Source organism: Natator depressus, chromosome 10 (assembly GCF_965152275.1).
Source record: "Natator depressus isolate rNatDep1 chromosome 10, rNatDep2.hap1, whole genome shotgun sequence".
In the NCBI taxonomy this organism is placed as follows: Eukaryota; Metazoa; Chordata; order Testudines; family Cheloniidae; genus Natator; species Natator depressus.
The window spans coordinates 54198925-54225460 of NC_134243.1; the positions used below are offsets into that span (position 1 = coordinate 54198925).

Genomic DNA, 26536 nt, shown 5'->3' on the forward strand with positions numbered 1-26536 from the left:
TAAGCAATTATATAATATTAACATACATTTATCCAGATTCCTAATTTTTAAATTTTTATTACATCAGAAAATGGTGAATGAGGCATTTCTTATTTACTAGATTATTATTTTTTGAAATTGTGATTTGTGGCAAAATGCAATTAAAAAGGCACAAAACCAGCTTTTAAAAAATTATTATTATTTAAATAAAAATACCTTAAATGTCCTGGATATACCAGAAAAAAAAAAGTTATAAAAACATGTTTTGAATTTAAAACTAACTGATTTAATACACAAAAGTAGTATTATCCCTAGTTAGTGAACTGAATGTATTGTTTCTGGCTTCCATGTCCTTCAAGGTTTAGAACTAGTAAGTCTTATCCTCTCATATCTAGTTTTCACTCTTGGATTAGAAGAGAAAAGCAAGCTTTCCTGTATTTTCAACTCCCAATCAGTTTCTCAATTTTGAATTAACATTGAACAGAACTAATTGGATAAACGAAATGAAGAAAATATTCTCTCTGCACCTACAAAAAGATTACTGCTGGTTTAGCACTTCAACAAACTGGTTTCGGATGCATAATCAGTGACTTCCAGCAGTTCAGTGGTTTAACTTTCTTTAAAACTTCATCAGTAAAGGGTACTACTTATTTTTTTATTTAATTTAAATTATTTTAATAGATTATAGTAAGGCTGAAACATAGCTTTATTTTTTAAGAAAAATATATTTAATATAAACTAAAAAAATCCAATTAAAAAAAAAAAAGCATTGATTTTTATCCACCCTGTATTTGTTTGAATGATAACACAGGCTTTTGCAGCAAGATCTAATAATAGGGAACAGGCAATGAGTTCGTCTGAACTTTTAACAAATATGGGACAAAATATATTAAACTGAAGACTCGCTAATTTTATAGTAGTTTCTGTACAATCTGTACAGTTGCTTTAATGCTATCCAGTCACTTCCTCACAGCAACACTTCTTAGTGAGTCATCATACTCCATCTCCTAGAGAAAAGGAGATCACATTTTACTATGATGCTGAGGCACAACAGATAATTTATCAGCATTGCTTTGCGGTAACACTTATTCTATGTTCCCTGAGCTATTGGGGAAAAACTGTTTAGATCACACACTGCAAAAGACAAGAAGGCTACATCTGTATAAAAGATCAAGTGGAACTGCTATGACCTATTCTGGGGGTTGATTCCAGAGTTTCTACAGTAACTAATTTGATTTTCACCCTACAACTGTATTTATACAACTTGTAACATCAGATAGGAACATCAATCCCATTTTTTTTGTGTGTGTGTTTATATTGTACTTATTTACCATATCTTCAAGCTGTCACCACATACACATGTTTAAAGGAGACAGGAGAGAGTTCTCAAACAGCAAATTGTCTAAAGCAGGGATCAGCAACCTTTGGCACGCAGCCCGCCAGGGAAAGCCCCTGGCAGGCCAGGCCGGTTTGTGCCAAAGGTTGCCGATCCGTGGTCTAAAGTATCTCCATATCTGTTGTTCACTTCTTACATTCCCATTATGTGTCTTCTCCATTCGTTTATGAATTCTTTACAATTTTACATATTAATTATAAAAATGTTGCCCTCTTCCTCTCATGGCAAAAAGAACTGTATTGAATTACTGCATTGTCTATAGCAGTATGTATAGATTCAGATCTTTAAGTAACAAACAAACCTCACAAACTAGGTATGTATATGAACTGCAGCCACAAGACTACTCATCCTAACAAGCACAACCAACATTGTCAAATTCTGTCATCCAACTCCAGTTTGGTATTAAGCACCTCGTGATGTCAAACAAGTGAAACAAAAACTGTGTAATATTAACCTTCAGTCCAAGATATGAGCATTAATAAATTATTCAATGAAAGTTTCCTACTTTCTGTGATGACATGTCAGAGGGTACCTATCCAAAAATTCTGGATCTGCATAGATTTCTTTTTATTACTATTGTGTCATGCACCAGAGTTTAAGATCATTTGGGACTTTTAGAAAAATATTAAAACGGACAAAGTAGTAACAGCTTTGGAGTCACGGTCCATTAACAACATTTATTCAGCCAGCTTTCTTCCATTTTAATTTGAAAAGTGAAACAAAAAAAAAATCACGAGAGATTTTTAACTAGCACAAAAAGAAAATGAATGTGAACAATTAACTGTAGATATCAATGCAAAAGAACTGAACATACAAAGGTTCCATTAGGCGAAATATTCCCCTTCTGAATTATAATGAAGCATTTTGCCCATTAGTTAATCCAAAATGAGTTAACACAATTAATTAATTAGTGCAGCCAGTTCAATGCTTTCAGGCCCAGATTTTCAACAAAGTCTATATGTAACTAAGCGCACTCAGCTCAAGCACACACTATGTTGCATGAGCACATACCTATTATGCACACAAAACTAATGTGCATGGTGAGGGAGCCAAACATTACACTGGGATCTTGCAAAAATACAACAAAACTTAAGCACTTTGGAAATTTGGTATTCCTCAATAGCTTCCATGACCAGGTGCCAGCTTCACTTTCAGCAGTGTCCTCAGAAGAGAACTGCAACAGTAAAAAACAGATGGGGAGCAATGGGAACTCCCATAAATTCCAGTCTGAAGTTTCTGGAGGAAAAGGGGTGCTACTGATGTCAATAATCACCACTACTCACATCTTTGTTACTGTTAGTTGTTACTCTCATCTCAACAGGCACCAGAATGCTAGTTACCTCTACTTGCAAGGAGGTTAAGAGTTGCTAGGATGTCTTCCTCCAGTCTGTAAGCCAGTAATTTACGAATTATATGGAACTGTTGTAGATTGCCCTCACTGCAGACTGCCACCATTCTGATAGATTGCTTGGACCTAAACAAAAGTGCAGCTAAGAGTGGGAGGACACTGAGATTATGACCACTGCAGGTGGACAGAAAATGGAGCATCCCATAAGACCAGAGAATTCCATGTAGACCTCAACTGCCCTCATACTGTCCAGCCACTCAGACTAAAGAAAGTTCTACATATACAGTATAATTCAGGAGTGCAGGATTGAAGGTTGATAGCCTTGATCTGGGTGATGCTCTCCTTTTAGCCCAGTGCTTGTGATATTCACCAACCCCATATGCTGATTAGAGAGGAGACTATGCTGCAGTATGGGTCATATCCAAACTTCCAAAATGTGGAGGGTTTTACACTCCAGAATTCAAAATATTTCTACAGGGTTTAGAAAATATCTTAACAACATGTTCTTATCAGTTACTAGCAAAACTTTTATATATTTTACAGAAACCAGAGTCAGATTGCTTTTCACTTCAAAACAATGTTTTATACACGATGCTACAGAATTCTGAAAGAATACATTATTAAATCTATCTTTATTTCATACAAATTTCACTGGGTCAAAATGAAAATTACTTTCCCATATAAACTGTTTGTAATGTTGTTATAGCCATGCTAGTCCTAGGATATGAAAAAGGCAAAGTGGGTGAGGTAATATCTTTTATTGGACCAACTTCTGTTGTTGGAAGAGACAAGCTTTTGAGCTTCACACAGTTCTTCCTCATGTCTGGGAAAGGTAACCAGAGTATTACAACTAAATAAAAGGTCGTACAGATGGTTAAGCATAAGAAGTTAACAGAAGTTGCAAGAAACCACTTAAAATGAAGTGGGCAATTAACATCTCTGCAGTCATAGGACAAAGGAGAGTTAGTAGGTTACAAATTGTTGTCATGAGCCACAAAATCAGCATCTCATGATTTTTAGTATCTAGCAGAGTTATGAATTTAAGTTCCCAGGCTCATCTTTTGAAGGTGTTGTACAGGTTTCCCTTGGGGACAAAGGCTGATAGGTCAGATATGCAGTGATTGCCCACAGATCATGTGGTGTTTTTGTCTTTTATCATTTTTCTGCGAGAGCTCATTTGAGAGCATACTGACTGTCCAGTTTCACCCATACAGAAACCACAAAGAAGTTGGTTCAATAAGACCTTTTACCTCACCCACCTTGTCTTTCCCATATAAGGATTATTAAGCAAGGTTTAATCACTGTTGTTGCTGTTTCTCTTTTTTGTTTGGATTTTTGGGAGGGGGGAAGGAGAGGATTCCCCCTCACACTATCTACCTTAGGGTTTTATACTGTTGCCTATCACCATGGCAACGGAGCGTCTTCCATGTAAAATCAGTAGCAATAGCAAAGTCCCTCGTGGACACTCAACACAACAATAAATCAACGAAAGTAAAATATACCTGACAATTGGTAGAACTTTGCGATAATTCTGGTGTCTTGCTCATCAAAGAGTCTCCGATCATCATGATTCTCCAAGACCATTTGCAGGACCATCAAGAAATTCTGGAGATAATATGGGTGACCAAAAGAGTCAGTCGCAGAACCAAGTGCACCACTTATTTTGTCTAAAATGTCACTGGCAGGACTCTGAAAATCCACCTCTTGCATAGGTTCTGAGAAAGTATGATAAATCATCTCATTCCTTAAGTCTTCATGAACTTCCATAGGAAGTGTTCCTGTATTATCCGTCACTAGACAGTTTTCTGTAGGGCTCTCACACATCACTTGTGTCCTTGAAGAAGGAATATCCTTAACAGAGAACTGAGTTTTGGCTTCTGAACCATTGGATCTCTCTACTTTATTGTAACTTGCTGGATGTGTTGTATGTTTGCCAAGATTAGGCACCATGCCTTCAGAACAACTATGTTTCTCAGTGTTCCCTGCAGCAGACACTAGATCCCTGGCAACAATGTTAACTGAGGATACAAATCCATGAGCAGAACCCACAAGAGTCTCTTTATCACATTCTCGTGTTTCTCCCTGACTTTCAAGTTCTTTTGTTAAACTGTCTTTTGGGACATGTTGCTTTTGGAATCCTACCAGAACAAAGTGATTCTCTTTCTGAGAGCCATCCCCAGCACAAGTCTCTCCATCACCCCATTCTGGAGCATTGTCACATACACTGTGAACAGCTGGAGATGAAGAATTCCTCTTGTTTTCTTCTACTAGTTGTCTACTCTGGATACGGTGCCTTCTGGACAGTTTAGATGACAAGTTTCCCAAAGAGATACTTTTAACCATTTGCACCCTTGGCTCATTCTGAACATCGTACATAGGAGCATTATTCTTCTTAAAGTAAGGACTAGTCTGATGTCCTGCACCTCCTCTCATTTTCAACAAGTTGCTTTCAAAGATACTCTCATTTTTCTCTGGAGTCGAAGTTTCCTTTGCAAAGTATGGGCTGGAACTAGTGTTCAGAGGTATACCTGATGGGCCCTGATTCAAAAAACAGTCAAGTCCTCTATCAGCCAGAATCATTTCACCATCCCCATGGTTCTTCTGACACATTTCATCTATGTGCTTGTTGATCCCATACCTTGGCACCATCTGCCCACACATAGGGCAGGTGACTTTGGCTGGGGGAGTGTTGTTAAAAAATGAAAGGATAGAGGAAGAAGCTGAAGGTATGGGTGGTGCTCCTTTAACTTCTGCTTCATTCTTTTTCTTGTTTTTACTGAGGGACAAGCTTCTCCGGGATCTTTTATTTTCTGGAGATGTGGCTTCCGACATCATGGGATTAAAAAGCACATCCACTGCATGGGCTGCTTCATTTCAGTGATATTTTCTTATTCTGAAATCATTAAAAAGAGGAGTTTTCTTGGCTTCGTGTTATTTGCCTGTCTCTTCTGCCCTACCTGCAAGAAAATATATGAAGCTTAAGAACAATTCTGAGTCTACTGAACAGAAAATCTATTAACCGCCAAACATCACCAATGTGAATAGTGCAGATAAGAAAAAGACTGTATAGGTCTGGAACAATTTACTCCTCAGCCTGCTGTGCTATTACTGAAACCTGTCCCATTAATGTTTCACTGTGCACCATCAGTGGACATAACCTAGCATGTTGAGCAATGCAGTTCTGTCTAACTAAACATTTTTATAATACTCAGGAGCAGTCAAGTAGTTAGACAGAACTCTTCCCTCAATTAACATTTCAAGATCTGCTTTGAACAGGAGTGTCTGAACTCTGACCCAGACACATCAAGAGCTTTAGGCTGCACGTATGCCCAAATCATGAGGCAATAAGCACCTGATGAGCATCTTTAACTCCCACTCACTTCAGCTGCAAATGCTCAGCAACCCTGAGGATTTGGCCCTTAATTTACATATATATTTGGGGATTAGTGCTCACCAATATCCTAAAAAACTGTCAGAGGATGAGTATAGCTGCACCCTACGGACTCCACCAACGGCTATATTTTGCTCTTGGAGTGCACCTTGTCAGCCTGGCTTCCAAGCACAACTACACCCCAAACTTTTCCATTTTGGGAAGCCACGAAGTTGCATCAATGTGTTTGAGAAATCTTCACACAGCTGAAAAGAGACAAACAACAGGGGACTGAAAAATAAGGCTGACATAGAGAAGCTGGCCTCCTCCCATCCTCTCATGCAGAACCAGCCTGGCTCTAAATTCTGAAGACCTGCACCCAAATTTGAACATTTCAGTTCCTTCACCCCTAAGCTGTGTGCAGTTGTGACCGACATTCTAAATATAACTTTAACATCAGTAAGGCATTACAAAATGCTTTTCAAGATGGGTGTCATCTCTGCTCGACAAATGAAGAAAATGAGGCATAAAGCAGTTGAAGGGCCATTGTCAATATTAAAAAAATCCTATGTTGTTAGCAAACAAGATTCTTTACCTGTTATTAACAGCACTACAGGTTATTACAAATGAAAGAACTTTAAAAACCCATTATTCAGGCTTAGGCACCAATCCTGAAAGGACTTATCCACAAGCTTAACTTTACTACCCTCTGTAGCTCCACTGATTTCAATGCATGTGTGTTTGCAGAATCAGGACCTTGATTTTTGTGTGCACATCAGCTTGTGCAACAAATATCAATGCAATTAATTTCACTTTATTTATAGTCAAACATTGTAGGGGAGTGCTTGTTAAAAAATGTTTGCATTTGACTGTTTTAATTATGGAAGCAGTGTTAATGATGTAGACTATTAGGCTGTACATTAGATTCTTTATACAAAGAAAATATGGGACATTTAATTTCAGCATTCATTTAAATAACATGCCTACTCACACATAGAGTCAGGGGCAAAGGGTTCAACCCAGGCTTCCTGATTCCTTCCGTTGTGTCTTTTGCTCTTTACACAAACATACTATGAAGGAATTACAGTAGGGCCCAAATAAGGTTTCCTAAATCTACACAACATGCAAGCCCTAGCTACATATATACACACGGCTGCTCTGGCAGAGTCTCAAATACAGCCTGCAGTGAACACCACCACAAGGCTCCACTGTCCTACACGCTACCCCCTCCCTGAGCCTGCTCTCAGCCCCAAGCACGCCTCTTCCTTTCGTGCAAGAACGTGCAACTGATCTTTTCTGGTGGTTCTTGCTCGCTTTTTGGTACAATCATCATCTAAAGGCAGCACCTTCCATTTAAAAACCAAACCCCTTTTTTAAAAACAGGTTAAAACAGATTCCGAGGCTACCCCGGGCCGTTTTCCGTCCCGCTCCCCAGCCCTTGCTGGTACCGCAAAGCCCACAGCAACGGGGGCAAAGGGCTGACGGGGGGGGTGGGAATTAAACGGTGCCCAAAGCGCTAACCACGCTCTCACAGCGAGAGGGCGGGACTAGACCAGCAGGGCGGCGAGACCCTCCAGGCCTCAGCGCCTCCGTCCCATTCCCGGGGCCAGGCCACGGCGGGTTTCCAGAAAATCTTTGCTCCCTCCTGGCCCCTGAGCCCGGGCAGGGGCCGCGGAGGCGACTCTCCGGTGCCCCCTAGGGGCGAGCGTAGAAGGGGCAGTTAAACTCCCCGGCAGGGAACAAGGCAGCGAGGGCGCATCAGCCCCTGCGAGAGCCCGCCCCGCCCCCAGGAACGGGTTCTGCCCGCGAGTGACACAAGGCCCTCGTGCTGTGACATCATCGCGCAGGGCTCTGGGTGCGGCGTTGGCAGGCCGGAGACCCTGTGCCAACCCCGCTGCCCAGCGCAGCTCGGGGGGGAGGGGCACAACCACAACGCTGGCAGGAACCCACCCAGGGGAGCCGGAGCCGGAGCCGGAGCCGGGGTGGCGCCCCATTGCGGCCCCCTGCTCCCTCACTCACCTCCGCTCAGGGCCGGGCACTCCCCAGCCATCACCGCTCTCCAGCCAGCCCTCCGCCACAGGCACGATGAGCCGAGCCCGGAGTGATCGATTCGCCCGGCTCCGCTGGCCGCGGGTGCCGGGTGCGGTGAGGGCTGCGGGGTCAGCCTGAGCGCGCTAGCGAGCGGAGCGCGCGGGAGGTGGACCATGCATGAGAGCGGTTGCCCAGAGCAACGCACCTGGCTGTCCCCGCTGCCTGAGCTCCAGCCCCGAGGAGGGAAACAGCAGCGAAAATGACCCCCCCGTTCGGGCAGGCCACGTCCCACTAACGACACCCTCCCACGTACCCGGCCGGGAGAGGACATGCCGCAGGCCGAGTGTCGAGAAACGGGATTACTGTTGACGTACCAACGCGGACCCAGTGCTGTACATTGTGCCTTGTACATGCAAGGGCGGGTAGCGGCCTGGGGGGGCCGCCATCACCTATCAGCTTGTTGATAAAGCAGTGGGGGAAAGCTGCTTTTTCCAAAGATGGTACCACTGCCATTTTGTAGGTCGTTCCGCACATAATCGGCAATGCACATAATCGGCAATGCAGCCTAGCAGCTGTAGAGGAGCGCTCCTGGCCAGGCTGAAATCTGTTTTAAAACACTGCAGTTTTTGAAAAGTGGTTTAAGGGCAAATGTTAGTGTTCTGGCCAGATTACATTCTGCTTACCTTAAAGTCTCCCGTGTGACTTCAAATTACTAAAGCATTCTTCTACTCCTGTCTTAAACAGTTGTGTGTTAGGTAGGCATGTAGGTGTTGGATTAACTATTTTTATACATAGGCCAGCCTTATTATTAATTGTCTAAGAAGTATATTAGAGATTTTAAATGTCACATGAAAGAATGTTTTTTACTTGATAGGAGCAGTCTAAAGATAGGCAATACATACAGATATAATAATGGATACCATATCCTCTTGCCTATGCAGAGACTATGCAAAGTCAGTGAGGTTCTGCCCATTAATATCCAATTGCAGTCAGGGTCCTGGTTTGTCTGGGCCTGTATTGAGTCCCTCTATCCATGCACTCATTGCAGGATCAGGGCCTAAATCAGTTTGTAAAATATCTTGATATCTTTAGGGATTAAAGAGAATACATTTTTAAAAGCTACAAAATGCTTAATCATATGCAGGTGTAATTCTCTAATCATTACATATTTTGGATTTCAGAAAATCTTATTTACCTCTTGTAACAAACAAATATAGCATATGATTAGCATTGAGAAGTTCAGTAAAGATATTCAACATTAAACCAGAGTCATAATACAAAGGCCAAGCTGAGATCACAAACTATTCTAATAGATATTAGGTATGGGATGGAATATGGATAAAAGGAAGAAAAGTAATAGAAAAGAAAAGAAAAAAAATAAAACCTAAAGCTGCATCCCTTAGAAAATGCTTTTGTGAGTTGAAAGGATAAAAAATGCTTACAACAGTATCTCCAAAGAGACTGAAAAAAGGCTCCAAATCCTAAAAGATGAACAGCTGGTCTTGAAGCTCCAGGGGGAGGACGAATCTGGCAAGTGTAAGATAAATACCAAGTTGGATGCTTTATCATTCAACCAAAAAGAGAAGCCGAGAGATCTCTCTATTGAGAAAGTATTTGAAGCCAGAAAAATGTTTATCCTTAATAACTAGAAGCTTATAAGTTCCTTCACTTCAGCTGTTTCACAATACTGGGTTCCTAAATCACATACATTATAAGGGAAAGGAAGAGCTGTTCATTAATTTGAAAGGGATTTCAAGTGCACTATGACTTCATAAAAGACATTGTTATAACAAGAAAGGTAATTTTTTTAAAAAAAATAGACCACATGTGAACTAATTGGCTTGTAGCACAGGCACCCTCTCTCTAAAGAGATGTTTAAGAGGAGCATGGCCCTTGAAGTACTGACCAATTTAAAGTAAAGCAAGTCAACAAAACTGATAAGGAAAAATATCTTGACCAGAAAACCTTTCCAACTTCAAAGCAGTGGAAGATTTATGGCTATGGAATGAAGAATCTGCAGAAATGTCTTAATGTAAGAAGCCACATAGATTTACATTAGGAGATACAGAACTATTCCTGGAGCTGCTGAAAGATACGCAGGGTACAATTGTAAATAAACCAGAAATTAAAAACTCTTCAACAAATGAAGAAAGTTCTGAAAGGGAATGTGAACGCTAGCTACAATTTTAATTTTGATTCGCTCAGGAGACTTCTTCACACTGTCTCAGCAACAATTTCATACTGAGTTTACTGCATTATGAACTATTATCTTTAAAGCACGTTCCATTTACAGGTCTAATATCTAATATGCAACAAATACTGGAACTGATCAAGTGCCAATACTGAAATAGTGGGATGTTTCAGGGTAAACCATATAAGCACAAATGATACATAGCTGTAATGGCTTTTACCCAGAACTACCTATCACTCTGTTATATAGTGTGTCCTTTTAATTTTTTTTTTTAAGATGCAGACATAAGTCCTTTATCTAGCCTATTAGCAATAATTGTGCTATCTTGGTTTTGCCTGACTTGGAATTAATGCAATGCTAGCTTCTATGACTTGAACTGTGACAAATTTTCCAAACGTCCCTTTGCAGATACACATGATTTATCTGAAGTCACTGAAAAAAAATATTTAATCCCCAACAACCAATTAATCTTTTTACTTCAGGTACTTAAAAATGGTATATTGTGATTGGTAAAATCAATTTGTTAACATGTGTCTCAATCTGATGAAATGTATTCAGGATAAGTCAGAATTTCTTTAGGAAGTCAAAGGATAATTAGGGCATTATGCAACAGGAGAATGAAAGTTCAGGATTGTCATTGCCTAGCATTTAACCTGCTTTAGGGCTTGTATATACTTGAAAATTGCACGTTAAATTTAAGTCAGTTTAGAAATCAACATTGATGAACTCAAACTGGTTTAACCCTGGCTTATCAATTTTACAAGCTAAATCAATTAAGCAAGGGTTAAACCAGTTTCAGTGCATTTACATTAGGGGTTTACACCAGTTTAACCAGATTGATTTCTAAATCAATTTAAACTGGTGAACTTTCTAGTGTTGAAAAGCCACTCAATTTAGCAAACATCAAAAAGAAGACATTAAAATGGGACAGGCAGGCATTGAACCTGATGCAGGGTTGGAGGTGCTTTGTATGCTTTCAAGATATTTCCCCAAAAGGATGTAGTTAGTCCATTTGCTAGCAGTCAGATGATATGGAAGTGTACGCTCATTGCCATACAAGACAAAAATTGAAAGCCTCTGCCCCAACATTCCCGGTCATCAGAACACTTTCATTTTGGTTTGTTCAGATTCTATTACCTGGGTAATCTTGCTCTGAGTACCAACAAGATTATTTAAACTGTTGAACTGTCAGAAATCCTAACAATGGGCAGAGGTTGTTAAGGAGCACAATCTTAGAACCATCTTTTTTCCCCCAACAATAGGAGTCTATATTAAGCTACTTTTAGATTTCTGCTGATCAGCAGAACAGGACAATATTGTTCAATTCTAAAAGGGATACTCTGGCTACCTACTAGACTCTAAAGAACAAAAATGAAAATTTCATATTCATGGAGTAAAGACGAGTTAGGTTAGATGTATTAGGAAAAGATTTCTGAGGATAGTTAAGCACTGGAATAGGCTTCCAAGAGTGTGGAATCCTCCGCATTGGAGGTTGTTAAGAGCAAGTTAGACAAACATCTGTCAGGGATAGTCTAGGTTAGTGGTTCTCAAACTTATTTTTTCGCAGACCACTTGAAAATTGATGAGGGTCTCGTGGACCACTTAATGATCTTTCCAAATGTTGTTTGTACCGTTAGCTAACTATTGTAAAGCAATTTGGATAAAGGCGCTATATATAAAAAAAAGTAACAATGTTTTTTGGTTCTACAAATAAAAGCACGCAAGTCATATTTTAATATCAGTAGTCTTACTTTTCTAATGCGATGGATGTGCCCTCTCTCCCCCGCCACAGCAGCCCCCGAGCTGGGGCTGGGAAGGAAGGGGGTCTCTCCCCCACCACAGCAGCCACAGAGCTGAGGCTGGGAAGGAAGGGGGTCTCTCCCTGGCAGCCACAGCCTTGGTGCTGGGGAAAGTTGCCTCATTCTCTGGCCACTGCAGCCCTGCACATCCCAAATTCCCCCCGCCCCCTCTTCTCACCCCACCACCACCTCCCACCTACCCCCTCATTCCCCCAAAGCCACCTCAGCTTACATGTGCATCTTCTCCAGGGTCCAGGAACCTAATTAGTGGAGCCATGGCTGTGCAGCTCCACTAATTAGGTGGGTGGCCCTTCATTCTCTCATGCGGCCACCCAGGCGCGCGCACCTTTGAGGGAACTATCCGCAGACCAGCTGAATGGAGCTCTGGTCCACAGACCACAGTTTGAGAACCTCTGGGTTTGAGGTCCACAGACCACAGTTTGAGAACCTCTGCGCCCCTCTCAAGGTCCCTTCCAGCCCTACATCTGATTTTATGTAATAAGTACAAGGCAGCAAGAGGTACTTTTGGGCTTTCCTTTGAGAGTGCCTCATGAATTCATGCTTTAAGATCAAGTGATATGATTCCGAGTCACACATACACTGATCTAGAACTAAGTTTTGATCATCTTTCTTCTGAATACCAGCAAATTAAATACTGTAACACTTCAGAAGCTAAGGTTATAAGAACTGCGACTGCAGCTAAAAGGTTAAATTTGATGGGGCAGAAATAACCTAAGACATCTAGTATAGGGACACTTAAATGGTTCATTTTTCAGAGTAGCAGTCGTGTTAGTCTGTATCCGCAAAAAAAAAAAAAAAGGAGGACTTGTGGCACCTTCGAGACTAACCAATTTATTTGAGCATAAGCTTTCGTGAGCTACAGCTCACTTCATCGGATCATCCGATGAAGTGAGCTGTAGCTCACGAAAGCTTATGCTCAAATAAATTGGTTAGTCTCGAAGGTGCCACAAGTCCTCCTTTTTTAAATGGTTCAGTAAGTTACTATTCATCCTTTATTTCCTGAAGAGCATCTTTAGACAGGGCTACAACAGACAAGTGCTGAATAGTAAAATCCATCCACTACTAAGGTTCTCAGATATACTAAAACATTGGATTTAGGCAATTATTAAATCTCCCTTTCCCCACTCTTTTCTGCGTACATGGGGAGAGGTAAGAAGGGAATAATTTTGAGACAAATACACTAGAACCTCAGAGTAACGAACACCAGAGTTACAAACTGGCCAGTCAACCCCACACATCATTTGGAACCATAAGTATGCAATCAGGTAGCAGCAGAGATCCTCCCCCCCGCCCAAAAAAAGTAAACACAGTATAGTGCTGTGTTAATGTAAACTACTAAAAAAAGGAAAGTTAAAAAAAAAATATTTGACAAGGTAAAGAAACTGTTTCTGTGCTTGTTTCATTTAAGGCGATTAAAAGCAGCAATTTTCTTCTGCATAGTAAAGTTTCAAAGCTGTATTAAGTCAATGTTCAGTTGTAAACTTTTGAAAGAACCATAACCTTTTGTTCATAGTTACAAACAACCTCCATTCCTGAAGTGTTCGTAACTCTGAGGTTCTACTGTATATAAAAATACTGAATTTTCACAGATACGTTGTGATTATTTATCTGCCTATTATTTGAGGCTTTTCTTTTAGAGGAAGACGAAAGAGACTGAATTCCCAGCAGAAAAAAAGTAAGTAGAAGGCTGAAAGAAAGAGCATGAAAGGTCTAGCACATTTTCATCACTTGCAGCAGGACACTCAACTGAACTTCAACTTACAGAAGATTTTCTAGCATTATATAAAATAAAAATCTATTATTCAAAGTGCAATGTTAACAAATTAGAAACATTTACTTTAATATATACAAGGTATAGCATGTATAAAATGTATTATAATTTAAGTTTTTGAGCAGAAATTTCTTGCTGTGTCTTCTGTATTTTCTTTGCACCTTTGATTTGCATTTTTACTTGATCTTGTAATTGAGAAAAGAATGCTCGAGATGATTTCAAAGCCCTGTCTTTACCTTCATCCTGTCAATAGACAAAGTGTTTATTATAATAAAGGACAAGCTAGCAAATGTTCCAACAGACTGGACTGATGTAACTACACAATTACAAGTTAAACAACCTTTTTTATTTTAAATATACCATACTTATAATCTAATTGATAACTGATTTGCAGACAGCTGTTATGCCATCCTGGGTTTGTGTCATATCATAATTTCAAAAGATAAGGGATGTGTTCCCTCTTCATGCACATGCTTAACACCTATTAATGTTGAGAGGTATATATGCAAATCCAGGAGTGAATCCTTGGATATTATCAGTCCCCTCTAGAGAAATACACATATATTGCTTTTACAAAAATAAAAAAAGTGCAAAAGTACAAATGTTTTAGATGTATTAAGGATAACTACTTTCCATATTCTTTTCACTGTTTTAAAAACCTCTAATATTAGGAATTAATGGTCTCTTTTACATGGTAAACCCCTCAGGAACTATATAGATTTAATATTTTACTACATTCAAGATACAAGATCAATATTTGGTATTACAGAAGTCCCATACAAGTATTTGTTCTTGTAACATATAAATTCAAACAAAAAACAACATAAAAGTAGTATTCTGAATTATCTCTCTAAAGCTCAGGAGGAACTAGCTAGGGTCCTGATCATCCAAATACTTAAGCATGCAAGTAATTCCATTGAGTTTGATGGGACTACTCATATGCATAAAAATAAGCACTTGTTTGCACAAAAATTTGTGCAATTTTTTTCCAAGACTGCAGCTCAGGTTGTGAACTTTGAAATAAAGCAGCACAGAATATAAAGAGTGCGGGTCACGTATACTTTAGATTAAACATTCATTCCAAAATAACTGTTTTACAGTTCGTATTTTCTTTGCTGGATCCACAGATTAAATTATTTGCACATACTAAAGGAATGGGCAAGATGCCTTTAATTATTATGATATCCTCATGTGAATATAGTAATTGCAGAAGAAAGGAATATTTACACAGATGCTATCATTTAAAAACCACCATATTCAACGTAAAAAAACAAAAAACTATAGAACAGATAACACAAATATAACACAAACACTGCAAATATCAAACAAACATAACTGGTCAGACTTCTCTTGGTTTTGAAATTAAATATTGATACGTTGGGCCACATTCTCTGTCAGAGAAGTGCTCAGCCCAGGTATGAATAAAAAGGCATCCATTGTCTTCTACCAATACCAGTAGTTGATTTGGACAGGGCTAGTCCCTGGCACAGGTTAAAATAGCCTTAACATCCCAAGGAATCAATACAGAAGCTGGAGTCTACCAGGGTGCAGGAATGCCCCCAACCACAACCCAGGAGCTGGTTGCAGAGGAAAGATGATGGCATAGGAGCTCCTGTGACAGTGCATGCTATTTGGGTGCAGGGTTGCTTTACACCAGAGATGGGGGCAGGGAACAGGATGGGACAAAGCAGCTGGTGTGCGGCCCAGCACTGAGAGTTACATTTCCAAAAAAAAAACAAAAAAACCACATCTAAAACATTTGTCAATTGCACTTTCCAATTAAATTACTACATAGACATTTGAAATTTACTACTAGACTATGTAAGGCAGTCTTACCTTGAGCAAAGTTGTTTTGCCTTCTTTGGTGAGCTTTTTTAATTTTGCCGCCACAGCTTGTTTGCTGAGTTGTGCACCTTGTTCTGGTTTTGTTTTTTCCAGGAGTTTTTGACGCTGCTTCTTCTCCCTTAGCTTCATACGTCTGTGAAGCTTCTTCTTTCTTCGTTCTCGTTTTTTGTCTGTGGCAGTCTTTTCTGCATCTGTTTTCACATCTCCAGCTTTACTCTTTTCCTAGAGAGACATAACAGCACTTTTGGATCCAAAATTATGCCACCTAGGCTAGTGACGAGTACAAACAGAATGGCTACCCTTGCTATACATCTCATTGACTAGCCAGCAGAAGTAGCACTATTCATCTCCCACGCAAAGCAGTCTGTGTGTTTATTTCCTCTCTCCTGTACCCAGCTTCCTGCGGCTGAGAATGTGCCTGAGTTAGTAATATAATATATATATACACACATACACACACACACACACACGGGAAAACAAAGACAGATGAGTAACTGTCTAAAACTAAAGATAGGGTAATACTCTTTTTATAGTTAAGAAATGTATTGTTTAATCTGTATTAGGCAGTCAAACAGTCTACATAGTAGGGTAGTTTTCAAAAACAGAATAACCTATGCAGAAAAGGAAGCTCAGCAGGTGGTGAGGAAAGCAGTCAAATCTAGTTAAGCCAAGCTAGCTCCTTTGACTTCACTGTGCTGGAAATCCTTAAATCTCTATGAAGGGGGTTCCAAGAGAAGAATGTCACAGAAAATGAGTTCTCTGTTCTGAGGGTGCAGGATACCCTCAGTGTGCAGACACAAAAGGAACCCTGTCTGCAGCTCTTGATTAAATTTCTTACCTTAACCTCCTCTGGAGCCAGGAGAGCTGCATCACTAACACTAACTGGTGCTACTTCCTCCATAATTATAGCTGGAAGATTTGAGATGATTTTAACCTCTGGCACGGGCTAGAAAGAAGGAAATGTCATTTATGTACATGAATATCATGTCACAGCAATATATTACTAACTGAATTAAGTCACATTAAATACATTTCCATTTATATTAAGGCTGATTATAATATGTTTCTGAAATACTCAACAAGCAATTGCATTGGAAGTATCCCTCACTTTACTGCCTATTTCCCAAACATATTTGATTGTATGAAGTGTGAAAACTAATGGACTCACTGGTTTAGGTGTGAAGTGGAAGTTGGAAAGAGCATCCAATTTTAGGAAGAGCGAGTCCATCATTTTCTGAATTTCTACGTGTTCAGGATTTTCTTCCTCTTCAGTTTTTTGCTGTTAATAAAAATAATAATATTAATAGCAAAATCAGTTATAGAGAAACTTGCATATAAAGATATTAGAGCACTTTACATTATAGCTGCAATACACAGTTTATATCCATTTTTCAGATGGGTAAAGCCCTGCACAGATACAAAATTTGTATCTGCATCTGATCCCCAAACATGGGCCATGGATATAAAGCGGATATCCACAGATTTGTACTATAGATGGGTACACTGAGCCACAGAGGCTTCAGATGATCTTCAATATGTGAACAGCTGAGGGGAAGATTTCCAAAGAGAAGTGAGAATCAGGCACCCAACTTCCACTGAAAATCAAGGGGAGGTAGGTACTTAACTCTTACTTGTGCGTTTGAAAAAAAAACCTCTGAGGGGCGTTCTGAGTCTCTGAGGAGCCCAGAGCCTCAGACTCAGTGGATTAAATTCTGGGATGATGTTTCACATTGGTAAGTGGTTGTGCAGCTCAAATATCATGTGAAGTTGGCTAGAGAAGGGGACACTGGGGAAGCTTAGGCTCCTATTCATTCAATTTAAACCAAATTCACATGTGAATTTCTGTGTTGCTTCACACTCCCATTAGATGTAGTAAAGAAGATTAAAACAAAGGCCTTATAAGATCAAGTCTAAGATTTAATGAACTCTTAATATTTTTGATTTTTGCATTATCTGTGAACTCAAAGGGTTCAGCAAAATAATTATTCTGATGGTACAAACTGGAGTGGCTTAAGCAAAATAGGAGAACAATTGTATCAAATATGATTTACGCAAAAGATGGTCCAGTATTAATCTCCCGATGGACCTTTTTTAAAGCAATCACTGTTCCAGAATGTTACTTCTTTCTATAATTTTTATGCCACATTTTAAGACAATGAGTCAGTCTTGTCAATATTTGTGCAAATTTAATAGTATATGTTGAATTTTTGGTATCAGTTCAGCTGCCCTGGTTGTACTGATTGAACATATCAGGATTTCCCAATACTCATGGCAGTTCAGTGTTTAAAAATAAAAAATATAACTTTCAAGCAGTCACTATTGGATTTTTCCAACCAACAGCAATGGCAGTGTGAGTGTGTCTCCATTATCATAACTTACTTGGTTGAGTGTCAAATACTCCTGCTCATAGATTTCAGCAAGACTCAATTTGCTCTTTTCATGATCCAGAGTTAGACGCTTCTTGTATTCAAAGGCATCTTCTTTTGGTTTTTCTTTACGTATTACATCATCCCAAGCCTAAGACAAAACCATAAAATAGTTAAGATGCAGTTGCATCAAATAAGCTTTAATAGATCATTTTTATACATCATGTTCTATCAGACATCTCATTTGTTGTTTCAGCTAGCACATTAACTTGATTTTCCAACATCGCATTGAACCTAACAGCAAAGGGCAATTTTTCTTATACAATGGAAGCTACCTTTTATTTTGCCACAACTTTGGCAATTACTAAATCTGCTAACACCACACTATAGTTAAGATAGTATCTTTTAAAGGAACTGTATTTAGTCCAAAAAAGCTCACACCCTGTCAAACAAGATTGAAGCATACACACCGTCACCTACTCGCCAGTCTTGTTTTGTATTGATACAACTGAAGATGGTACACTAATTAACAACCAAGGATAAAATTTTGAAAGTACTTTTATATGAATTATAAATAGCAATATGATTTCTGTGCAATTAAAATTAAAAAATTCTATTATACTATACTTATTTACCTACAGGATCTGTTTAATATATTCTGAAAAATATTATTCTTGGTCAATATTCCAAGTAGAGATTATTAAATAGAGATTTGCATATCCATTATATAAATTCCATGTACACAACTCCAAAGTAGTCCTTTTATAGTTGAATCTGTAAACTGTGAGGGTAATTTTAATTATCTATCTAATTGACATATGTTATAGCTATGACTATGTTTTAGTCATGGGTATTTTTTCGTAAAAAAAAGTCATGGACAAGTCACAGGTAGTAAACAAAAATTCATAGCCCGTGAGCTGTCCATGACTTTTACTATATAATTAAATTAAAACTTGAGCTGGGGGTGTTCTGCGAGTGGCGGCCCAGGGGCGCTGCTGGTGCTGGGGTGTGTGTGGTGGTGGTGGTGGGGTGCTAGGAGCTGCAGGAACGTGCTGGCCGCTTCCAGGGAGTCGTCCCCCCCCCCCCCCCCCAAGATAAGCACCGCCCTGCACCCCAACCCCCTGCCCTGAGCCCCCATCCAAACTGCTGCAGGGTGGGGGTGGGATGCTGCACACACGCACGGTGGCCCGAGACTGCTCCAGCAGCGGCCAGTGCAGCTGTCTCCAGAGCTGCCTGATCTGCTCTGGCCGCTGCAGAAGTCACGGAATCCATGACAGACATGCAGCCTTAGTTATAGCACCCAAAAGGATACAGAATGGAATCATTAAGAATACACTATCAGCATTAAGCAAAAGCAATATTCAGATATTTTGTTTCTTCCGGAAATGCTCAGGAGACAAACTGATATCTAAAAAACTAAGGACCTTAAACTCATGCTTAGAATTCATTCCTGTGCCCCCAAAACTCCAACTCAATACAAGTACATTTGAATGTATCAGACAGTGTTTAGGGTTTGTTTTTGTTGAAATATTTACGTTTCCAAATAAAACAAAGAGGAAGTCAAATCTTATTAACCTGATCTTTTATCCTCTGTTTGATAATATCCTCAAGCTGAAAGGTGGTTTCCTCTGTGATCACAGGAGCTAAGAGTGCAAAAAAACCAGCAAGTTTAAAGTATTTAGAAACTAAATAATTCATTAAATGAAAAGGAGATTAACAGTTCTGGAGATATTATTTTTGCATTGATTTTAACTGGTACCTCTTGTTCTATAAATAAAAACAAAAGACTGACAAAAATGCTAGAAAATATATACAGTACTTTAGAGAGGCATGTTGGCCTGGAATGAAGATTGACTAGGTAAGCTAGTAGGTTTATTTCCTCAGGAAAAATTGCATAGTATGAAAGTTTGAGAAGGATAACCAAGTTGTGTTTGCCCTATAAATAAGTGGACACAAACAATGGGTCATTCTCATATGATAAAGTTTAGTTTACATCTGAAAGTTCAACAAACAGGTGAGGCAATAACATTTCTATGGGGGAAAATATGGCCTTATAAATATTCAGGTTTAGTCATTGTTTGGGCAATGTTTGGCAAGTTTAAAAGGATGGTGGAGGGAGGATGCAGGGGGGGAAAACAGACACCAGTAAAACAAACAAATTACCTAGCATAATGTCTGAAATTTAGCATAACTGTATTTACCCATTCTGACCGCATGGTCAAAGAGCAAAGATTCCTCCAAAAGGCTGTTTTCAGGTCGTTTTTGTCCAGTCACTTCTCCTGTAAGCTGCCAAGGTTTTTCCTCCAACAACTCCTTTTCGAGAGATTTAATTTTCTCATGCATCTGAAAGATAAAATTTCCTGAAAGTTAAAAATTTTTTAAAAAAGTTAAATGCACGTGTTTAGCAACAACCAAAGGGAAATCAAGTTAGAGTAAAGAATATGACTAATTACTCCAGTATTTCTAGATTCTTTGCACACCTTTTGCCTTATCTTTCTGTAAATACGCCACTATTTGATCATTTCGTCTAAAAATTTTCTGACGCTTTCAGACAACTTAATGATATTTACAAATACAATCAACTTATTAACATACATGGCTTTGGCTCAAGTTTTAGTGGAAAATTTCAAATCAATTGCTCATGAAGGGGTACTAGAACATCTTAATTACCTTTTCCTGCCTTTTCTCAAAAGAAGATTTTATTCCAATGAGATCAGTTCTCTTCTCATCTGGTATATCTGTATCGTCTTCTTTTTCATTGTCCTCTGGTAAGTTAAAAGTAACTTTTTTATAGACTTCTTTAGTTTTCACATTCTGTTCCATTACATCCATTTCATTATTTTCCTCAATCCTATAAACATTAAAATGCCATTATATAAATGGAAATAGTACATGCTTGTGACATTTATTAATATATTATAGAAGCCACAGGTAAAAAAACTCCCCCTTTTTAATAATGATGTTTCCCACCTACTATTGCAACTAGTATAATACATTTTCAGAGATTCCCAAAACTTTTACTGCACTTTCCTTAAGACCTAACATAACCCTAAAAGTAGGCTTTTGCGTGACCTGCTACATATGTAGTGGAGATATGCCTCCCCAGGTGAAGCAATACATAATTCATTTAAAGTCATTTACTCAAATCCCACAGGGCAACAATAGAACAGTCTAATGACTCTTCTTTTCTCAGTCAAAAAGTAGTTAATTAGTGAACACGTTACACTGACATTACAGAAAGACAAAAACAAGTACATTAACAGATAATGAAATACTTCCTACAACTTTTAAAAGACTACTCCTTCCTTAATATAATAGTATTATCTCTGCCAAATAAATTCCTAAATTTCCATTTTATTTTCTGTTTAAGAGATGATGTCACATTGTCAGTGACAATTCAAATAACTGGCAGATCCCATAGAACAGTTACAAATCGTTCAAGTGTACATACTCATCAAAAATGCCTTCTTCATCCTCCTCCTCTTCAGTGTCACCTTCATCATTCTGATTATTTTCACTATCATTAGCTAGGTCACCATTGTCATCAATAGGGTCAAAGAAATCTTTATATTTCAAATTTCTAGAACTTTTAACGGGCTGGGGAGAAGAGAAAATAAGAGGTTACCCAGTGAAAGTGACAAGTCTAAGTGAATAAGAATCTTCCGTTACCACGAGGACCATGTTATATATACCTACAGTGTAAGATCTGCAATGGGAATTCAATGGATTTCAGCATTAACCATTGGTCTGGTAGACAGGGGCCTTAGTCCAAGTGAGACATTTTAATGTCATCAACTAATAGTCAATTCTATTTTAATTTACTCAGAGACCAAGGAGTGGAAAAGCAGTGGATTTTAACAACTGACATATTTGTTGAGCTGGGATAACTCATAAGTCCCTGACAGCATAACATATGGCTCCAACATGCATTGGTTTATCACTTCCAGAAGCACCTTGTTCTTCTCTCTTATTACATCACAAATAAGATACTGAAAGAACAGAATTGTCACAAGCAACGTTAGTTAAGAAAGTCTGAAAGTAATTTTCAAGCCAGAATACAGCAGCTCAAGTTTCTTCACAGCCTTACCCTTATGACATGCATACTACTCACCCAAGTGACCATGGGACCCTGTCCTTTCCTCTCTCTACCTATCAGAGTTTATCAGCTTCACCTGTTTTGTCTTAAGTTGGGCCCTATTTCTGCTATTTGATCCACATGGGCAGACTCCTATGCTCATGAAGAGTCCCAGTGACTTCAGTAAGATGCTGCACAGGCATGAAGATCCATCCAAATGTAGGTTGTAAACACTTCAGGGTAGGGACTTGTTTATTTGATCCCAGATATTTATGATAATATATGTTAATAGATCCACAGATTTTTAAGTCCAGAAGGGACCATTATGGTCATCTAGTCCGATCTCCTGCATAATACAGGCTATAGAATTTCATCTAGTAATTCCTGCTTTCAGCCCATTAATTTGTGGTTGAACTACAGTATCTCTTTTGGCATCTGATCTTGATCTTAAGATTTCAAGTAATGAGAACCCACCAAAACCTTGTTAAATTGTTTCAATGGTTAATTACACTTTTTTTTAAAAGTCTGCATTTTGTTTCCAATTTGAACTACAATTTCCATTTCCTGTCAGTTTTTTAAGGTAATTTAAATTCTAATGGCTTGTGACAAAAGTGTTTCTAATTCTGGATGCATATATCCTTACCTTGATTTTATCTTTTTCAGATTCTTCTTCATCCTCATCAGAAAGAATATCTTCAAAATAATCAATCTCCTCCTCATCATCCTTCTTCATGCTTTCTTCTTTCTCTACATCTTCCAAAAAGGCTTCCATCTCAGCCAAGCTGAAAAATTTATCATCCACTACGGATTTTTCTCTTGATTTTTTCCAGGTACTCTTCTTCAACTTTTGAACCTGTTGCTCTAGCTCGTCAACATCTGAATCCTCATCACTACATATCTGCCTTTTCCTTACTTTGGATTTACTTTGCTTTTTTTTACCCTCACTTTCATCTTCAATACGGGCAGGTTCTGCTTCCGTGCTATCTTCTTGTTCCATTTGCTTATCACTGCTAGTGTCTGCCTCAAAGTCATCCTCTTCTTGGGCTGGGAAAAGGTAGAGATCTTTGTCTTTAACATCTCTAACAACAGCTTTCTTGAAGTAGTCTAGAACTGCATTATTCTGTAGCTCTATTTGTTGCCAGATCTGTTCTTCATCAAAGTTTTCTATTACCAGTTCTTTTAAAGGACTCCCACGCACTAGTTTTGTCCCTAGTGCTTTATGCAAATCATAAAGAGTCTTTGTCAATGAACTGAAGTCTGCAGCCAGTCCATCTTGCACACTGATAAAAACAAAATTAAAAACATCACTGCACATAATGATAGCAAACTGAAAAAATGTTAAAATTCAAAAGTCAATTAGAAAGCGATCTGAGTTACGACAAATGCATTTTTACAAAGGGAAACTTGTATAGTCTTAAGATTGTTTCTTTTTTAGATACTTGTGGAGTTTAGTTATTGGGTTTACCAAATGGTTCCTCTGATGCTCCCTTTACATCTGTTCAGTGTTTTTGCAGCAAACGCCTGGTTGCCCTTCAACAATTGCAGGCTTTACTTTGTTTATTACAGGGCATTTGCAGTCCTATTAGTAAAATTTCTTGAAATTAAAGTATATAGTTAAGGTCAAGTTTTAAAACATGTAACACATACCTAGAGATACTGAAATAAAACGGACCATAGTTAAGGCTGCAGGTTTGTCACGGATTCGGTGACTTTCCGTGACTTCTGCAGTGACTGGTGCACCTGGCTCAGAGGCAGCTAAAGCAGCCACTGCACCAGTTGCACCGGCCGCTGCTGGGGCAATCTTGGGCCACCGCCCCTCGCCCTCTGCAGTATCAGTTTGAGTGTGGGAGGGGTTTAGGGCATGGGACGGGCGAGGCGGGCACTGGGCAACACTTATCTGGGGGGCTCCCCAGAAGTGGCAACATCCTCCTCGCTCAGCTGCTAGGCCAGAGGTGGGCAAACTAAGGCTCGCGGGACCACCCTGCCCCTGAGCTCCCAGCCAGGGAGGCTAGCCCCCGGCTCCTCCCCTGCTTCCCCTTCCCCCATAGCCTCAGCTTGCCGCACCGCCAGCACTCTTGGCAACATGGATGGCTCCTGCCAGGCAGCACAGCGTCGCAGCTACTAGTCCTGCTGCTCTGAGCAGCATGGTAAGGGGGTGGGGGGAGGGGGCTGGATAAGGAGCAGGGGGTCCCGGGGGGTGATCAGGGGACAGGGAGCGGTTGGATGGGGCAGAGGTTCGGGGGGTGGTCAGGGACGGGGGGGTTGGATAGGCTTGGCAGTGGGGGGGGGGGGTGGGAGGAGGCCTGTCAGGGGACAGGGAGTGTGGACAGGGGTTGGGGCAGTCAGGGGACAGGGAGCATTGGATAGAGAGTGGGGTCCTGAGGGGGAGGGGGGTCCTGGGAGGGGGCAGTCAGGGAACAAGGAGGTGGGGGGTTGGGTGGGTCGGTGGTTCTGAAGGGGGCAGGAATGGGAGGGGCGGATACGGGGCGGGGGCCAGACTGTTTGGGGAGGCACAGCCTTCCCTACCCAGCCCTCCATACAGTTTCGCAACCCCGATGTGGCCCTCAAGCCAAAAAGTTTCCCCACCTCTGTGCTAAGCAGAGGCATGGCCAGGCAGTTCTTCACACTGCCTCCACCCAGCGCACTGGCTTTGCAACTCCCATTGGTCAGGAACTGTGGCCAATGGGAGCTGCGCGGGCGGTGCCTGCACACCTCCACCTAGCATCTGAGCAAGGGGGATATCGCCTTAACTATACTATAGTTTCCCTTACCAAAAATTTGCTTAGGGATTAACTAGTTTGTCATCTTTTTCTCAAAATATATTTGTTTGTAAATCTTCTTCAAATTCTAAATATATTCTTGGTAATCTATTCAAAATAGCTCATAAAAAACCCAAAGGGATCATAATGGAAATTCTCACAGGATAAAACCTAAGGTCCCCAATCCTGCAACCAGATCCATGCAGAGTGCCATCCAATTGTGGAATCAGGGCCTAAGTTGCAGTTGCTGTGTAGAATTCAGACATGCCCCAAGTCTTCCTCACATGTAAATGAGGAAATCCTTGTATAAGTAGTTTTTAAAATATCTCCCTGTTGCTAAAAAGGATTTTTCTCTGTGTTTCAAAGAGATTTAAAGTCCCTTTTTTAAGCTTAATTCAATCATCACATCAACAGAAGACCATAGAATTGTCTGAGCTTTAACATATACCTAAATTAAATCTTTCCTTAAATGACAAAAAACAGAATTAGGCCCATTTAAAGTTTGTTTAATTTATAGAAATAAAACTGTTCGTTTTAATCATGCAAGTGAAACTTATAGACACTTTCTAACACAGAAAACAAGGTTGGGTGGGCTAATTAACAAAGAACTGCCAGTCCTGAGTCTTGAAAAATCACAAATCAAGTCCTCAAAATCAAGAAATTGTCTTAAAAATGAGATTTTAAAAAGTCTTTCTTGTTTCCAAACTTTTACATTATATTTAGATCACATTTGCAAGCTTTCCCCTTCAACCATGAGTGCTAGAGACTTGCTTTTATTTTTTTATGAAGGTATTTGTACAGCACCGAGCACAATAGGGTCCTGATCTATGACTGTGGCCCCAAAGTGCTTTAGAAATACAATAAAATAATAGTCATCAAGAAAATAACTGGGTCACTCCAAACAGCAGAACAGGAGGCCTGGTGCTCGCCTGGCAAAAACCCCAGGGAGCTAGGACCATCCCCCTCCCTCCCCACGAGTGGGGCTGGCAATGGGTCCGCAGTACGTCGTTACCCAGGGAAGGCACAGAGGGAGCAAAGCAGGGGGTGTGCCCGGGGTCTGAAGCTCTCCCCTGGGATGAGGGGAGGGAGCAGGACGGGTTATCAGAAGGAGCGCCCACAGCGGGCCAGGGGATGAGCAGCCAGAGGAGCCGCGGCGGCGGCCTGCCCCCGAGCCGGGGCTTCCTGAAGGGGGGGCGCGGTAGGGAGTTTCACCTGAGGAAGCGCTCCGGCTGCGCCGCGGCAGCACCTAGCAGCTTCAGACACGCCTCCAACCGTTGACTGGGCGCCGCCATCTTCAGTCTCTACTCGGAGCCTCAGATCCACATGGGAAGAGGTCGGGAGGCGGGGCCTCAGGCACACCGGGGCTCCGGCGAACAAGTCCGCCGACCCGCTCCAGACCCCAACGCGGGCACTGGCAGAAAGGTTCCGCCTCGCAAGGGTTCCGCCTCGGGATCCTCCCTCGTCCGCGGCCGGGCGGCCGCGTGTGCCGCAGGGTGGGACACCCTCGCGGAAGGGGAAGGGATTGCGAGGCCTAGGGACTCGTTCACGCCAGCAAATTCCTGCCCCCACGGGAGTAGCTTCCAAA

At 40.4% G+C, this 26536-nt stretch overlaps 2 protein-coding genes across 6 annotated transcripts in view; both read right to left on the bottom strand.

Annotated features, from left to right (window-relative positions):
* Window positions 1–8458, bottom strand: part of FAN1 (FANCD2 and FANCI associated nuclease 1) — a 43383-nt gene extending 34925 nt beyond the window's left edge. Inside the window, exons 1-3 of one of the 5 annotated variants that reach the window (XM_074966186.1) lie at window positions 8113–8255; window positions 6178–6359; window positions 4226–5680 (exon numbers count right to left, since the gene is read on the bottom strand). In XM_074966186.1, the coding sequence (XP_074822287.1) occupies window positions 4226–5558 (1333 nt within the window). In that variant the 5' untranslated portion in view covers window positions 5559–5680; window positions 6178–6359; window positions 8113–8255. Of the gene's footprint in view, window positions 1–4225; window positions 5681–6177; window positions 6360–7084; window positions 7191–8043; window positions 8061–8112; window positions 8256–8329 lie in introns of those variants that run through there. The other 4 variants (XM_074966187.1, XM_074966188.1, XM_074966185.1 and 1 more) reach the window with 4 other exon arrangements.
* Window positions 8459–13993: 5535 nt separating this feature from the next.
* Window positions 13994–26321, bottom strand: MPHOSPH10 (M-phase phosphoprotein 10). Its single transcript, XM_074964750.1, has 11 exons — window positions 26164–26321; window positions 22836–23472; window positions 21569–21714; window positions 20788–20968; window positions 20319–20460; window positions 19693–19760; window positions 18131–18268; window positions 16920–17030; window positions 16590–16697; window positions 15743–15973; window positions 13994–14149 (listed from the first exon to the last, which is right to left on the bottom strand). Exons 1-11 carry the CDS (start codon window positions 26241–26243, stop codon window positions 14009–14011), a joined length of 1983 nt encoding a protein of 660 aa, XP_074820851.1. The 5' UTR covers window positions 26244–26321; the 3' UTR covers window positions 13994–14008.
* Between the last annotated feature and the right edge of the window lie 215 nt (window positions 26322–26536).

Excerpts from the sequence above, each read along its gene's own strand:
- MPHOSPH10 (XM_074964750.1), bottom strand. The coding sequence starts at position 26,243 with ATGGCGGCGCCCAGTCAACGGTTGGAGGCGTGTCTGAAGCTGCTAGGT. Across the intron at positions 18,269-19,692 it reads AACAGAGGATAAAAGATCAG|GCTTGGGATGATGTAATACG; the intron begins GTTAATAAGATT and ends GTTTTGTCTTAG. Across the intron at positions 14,150-15,742 it reads GCAAAACAACTTTGCTCAAG|GATGAAGGTAAAGACAGGGC; the intron begins GTAAGACTGCCT and ends GTCTATTGACAG.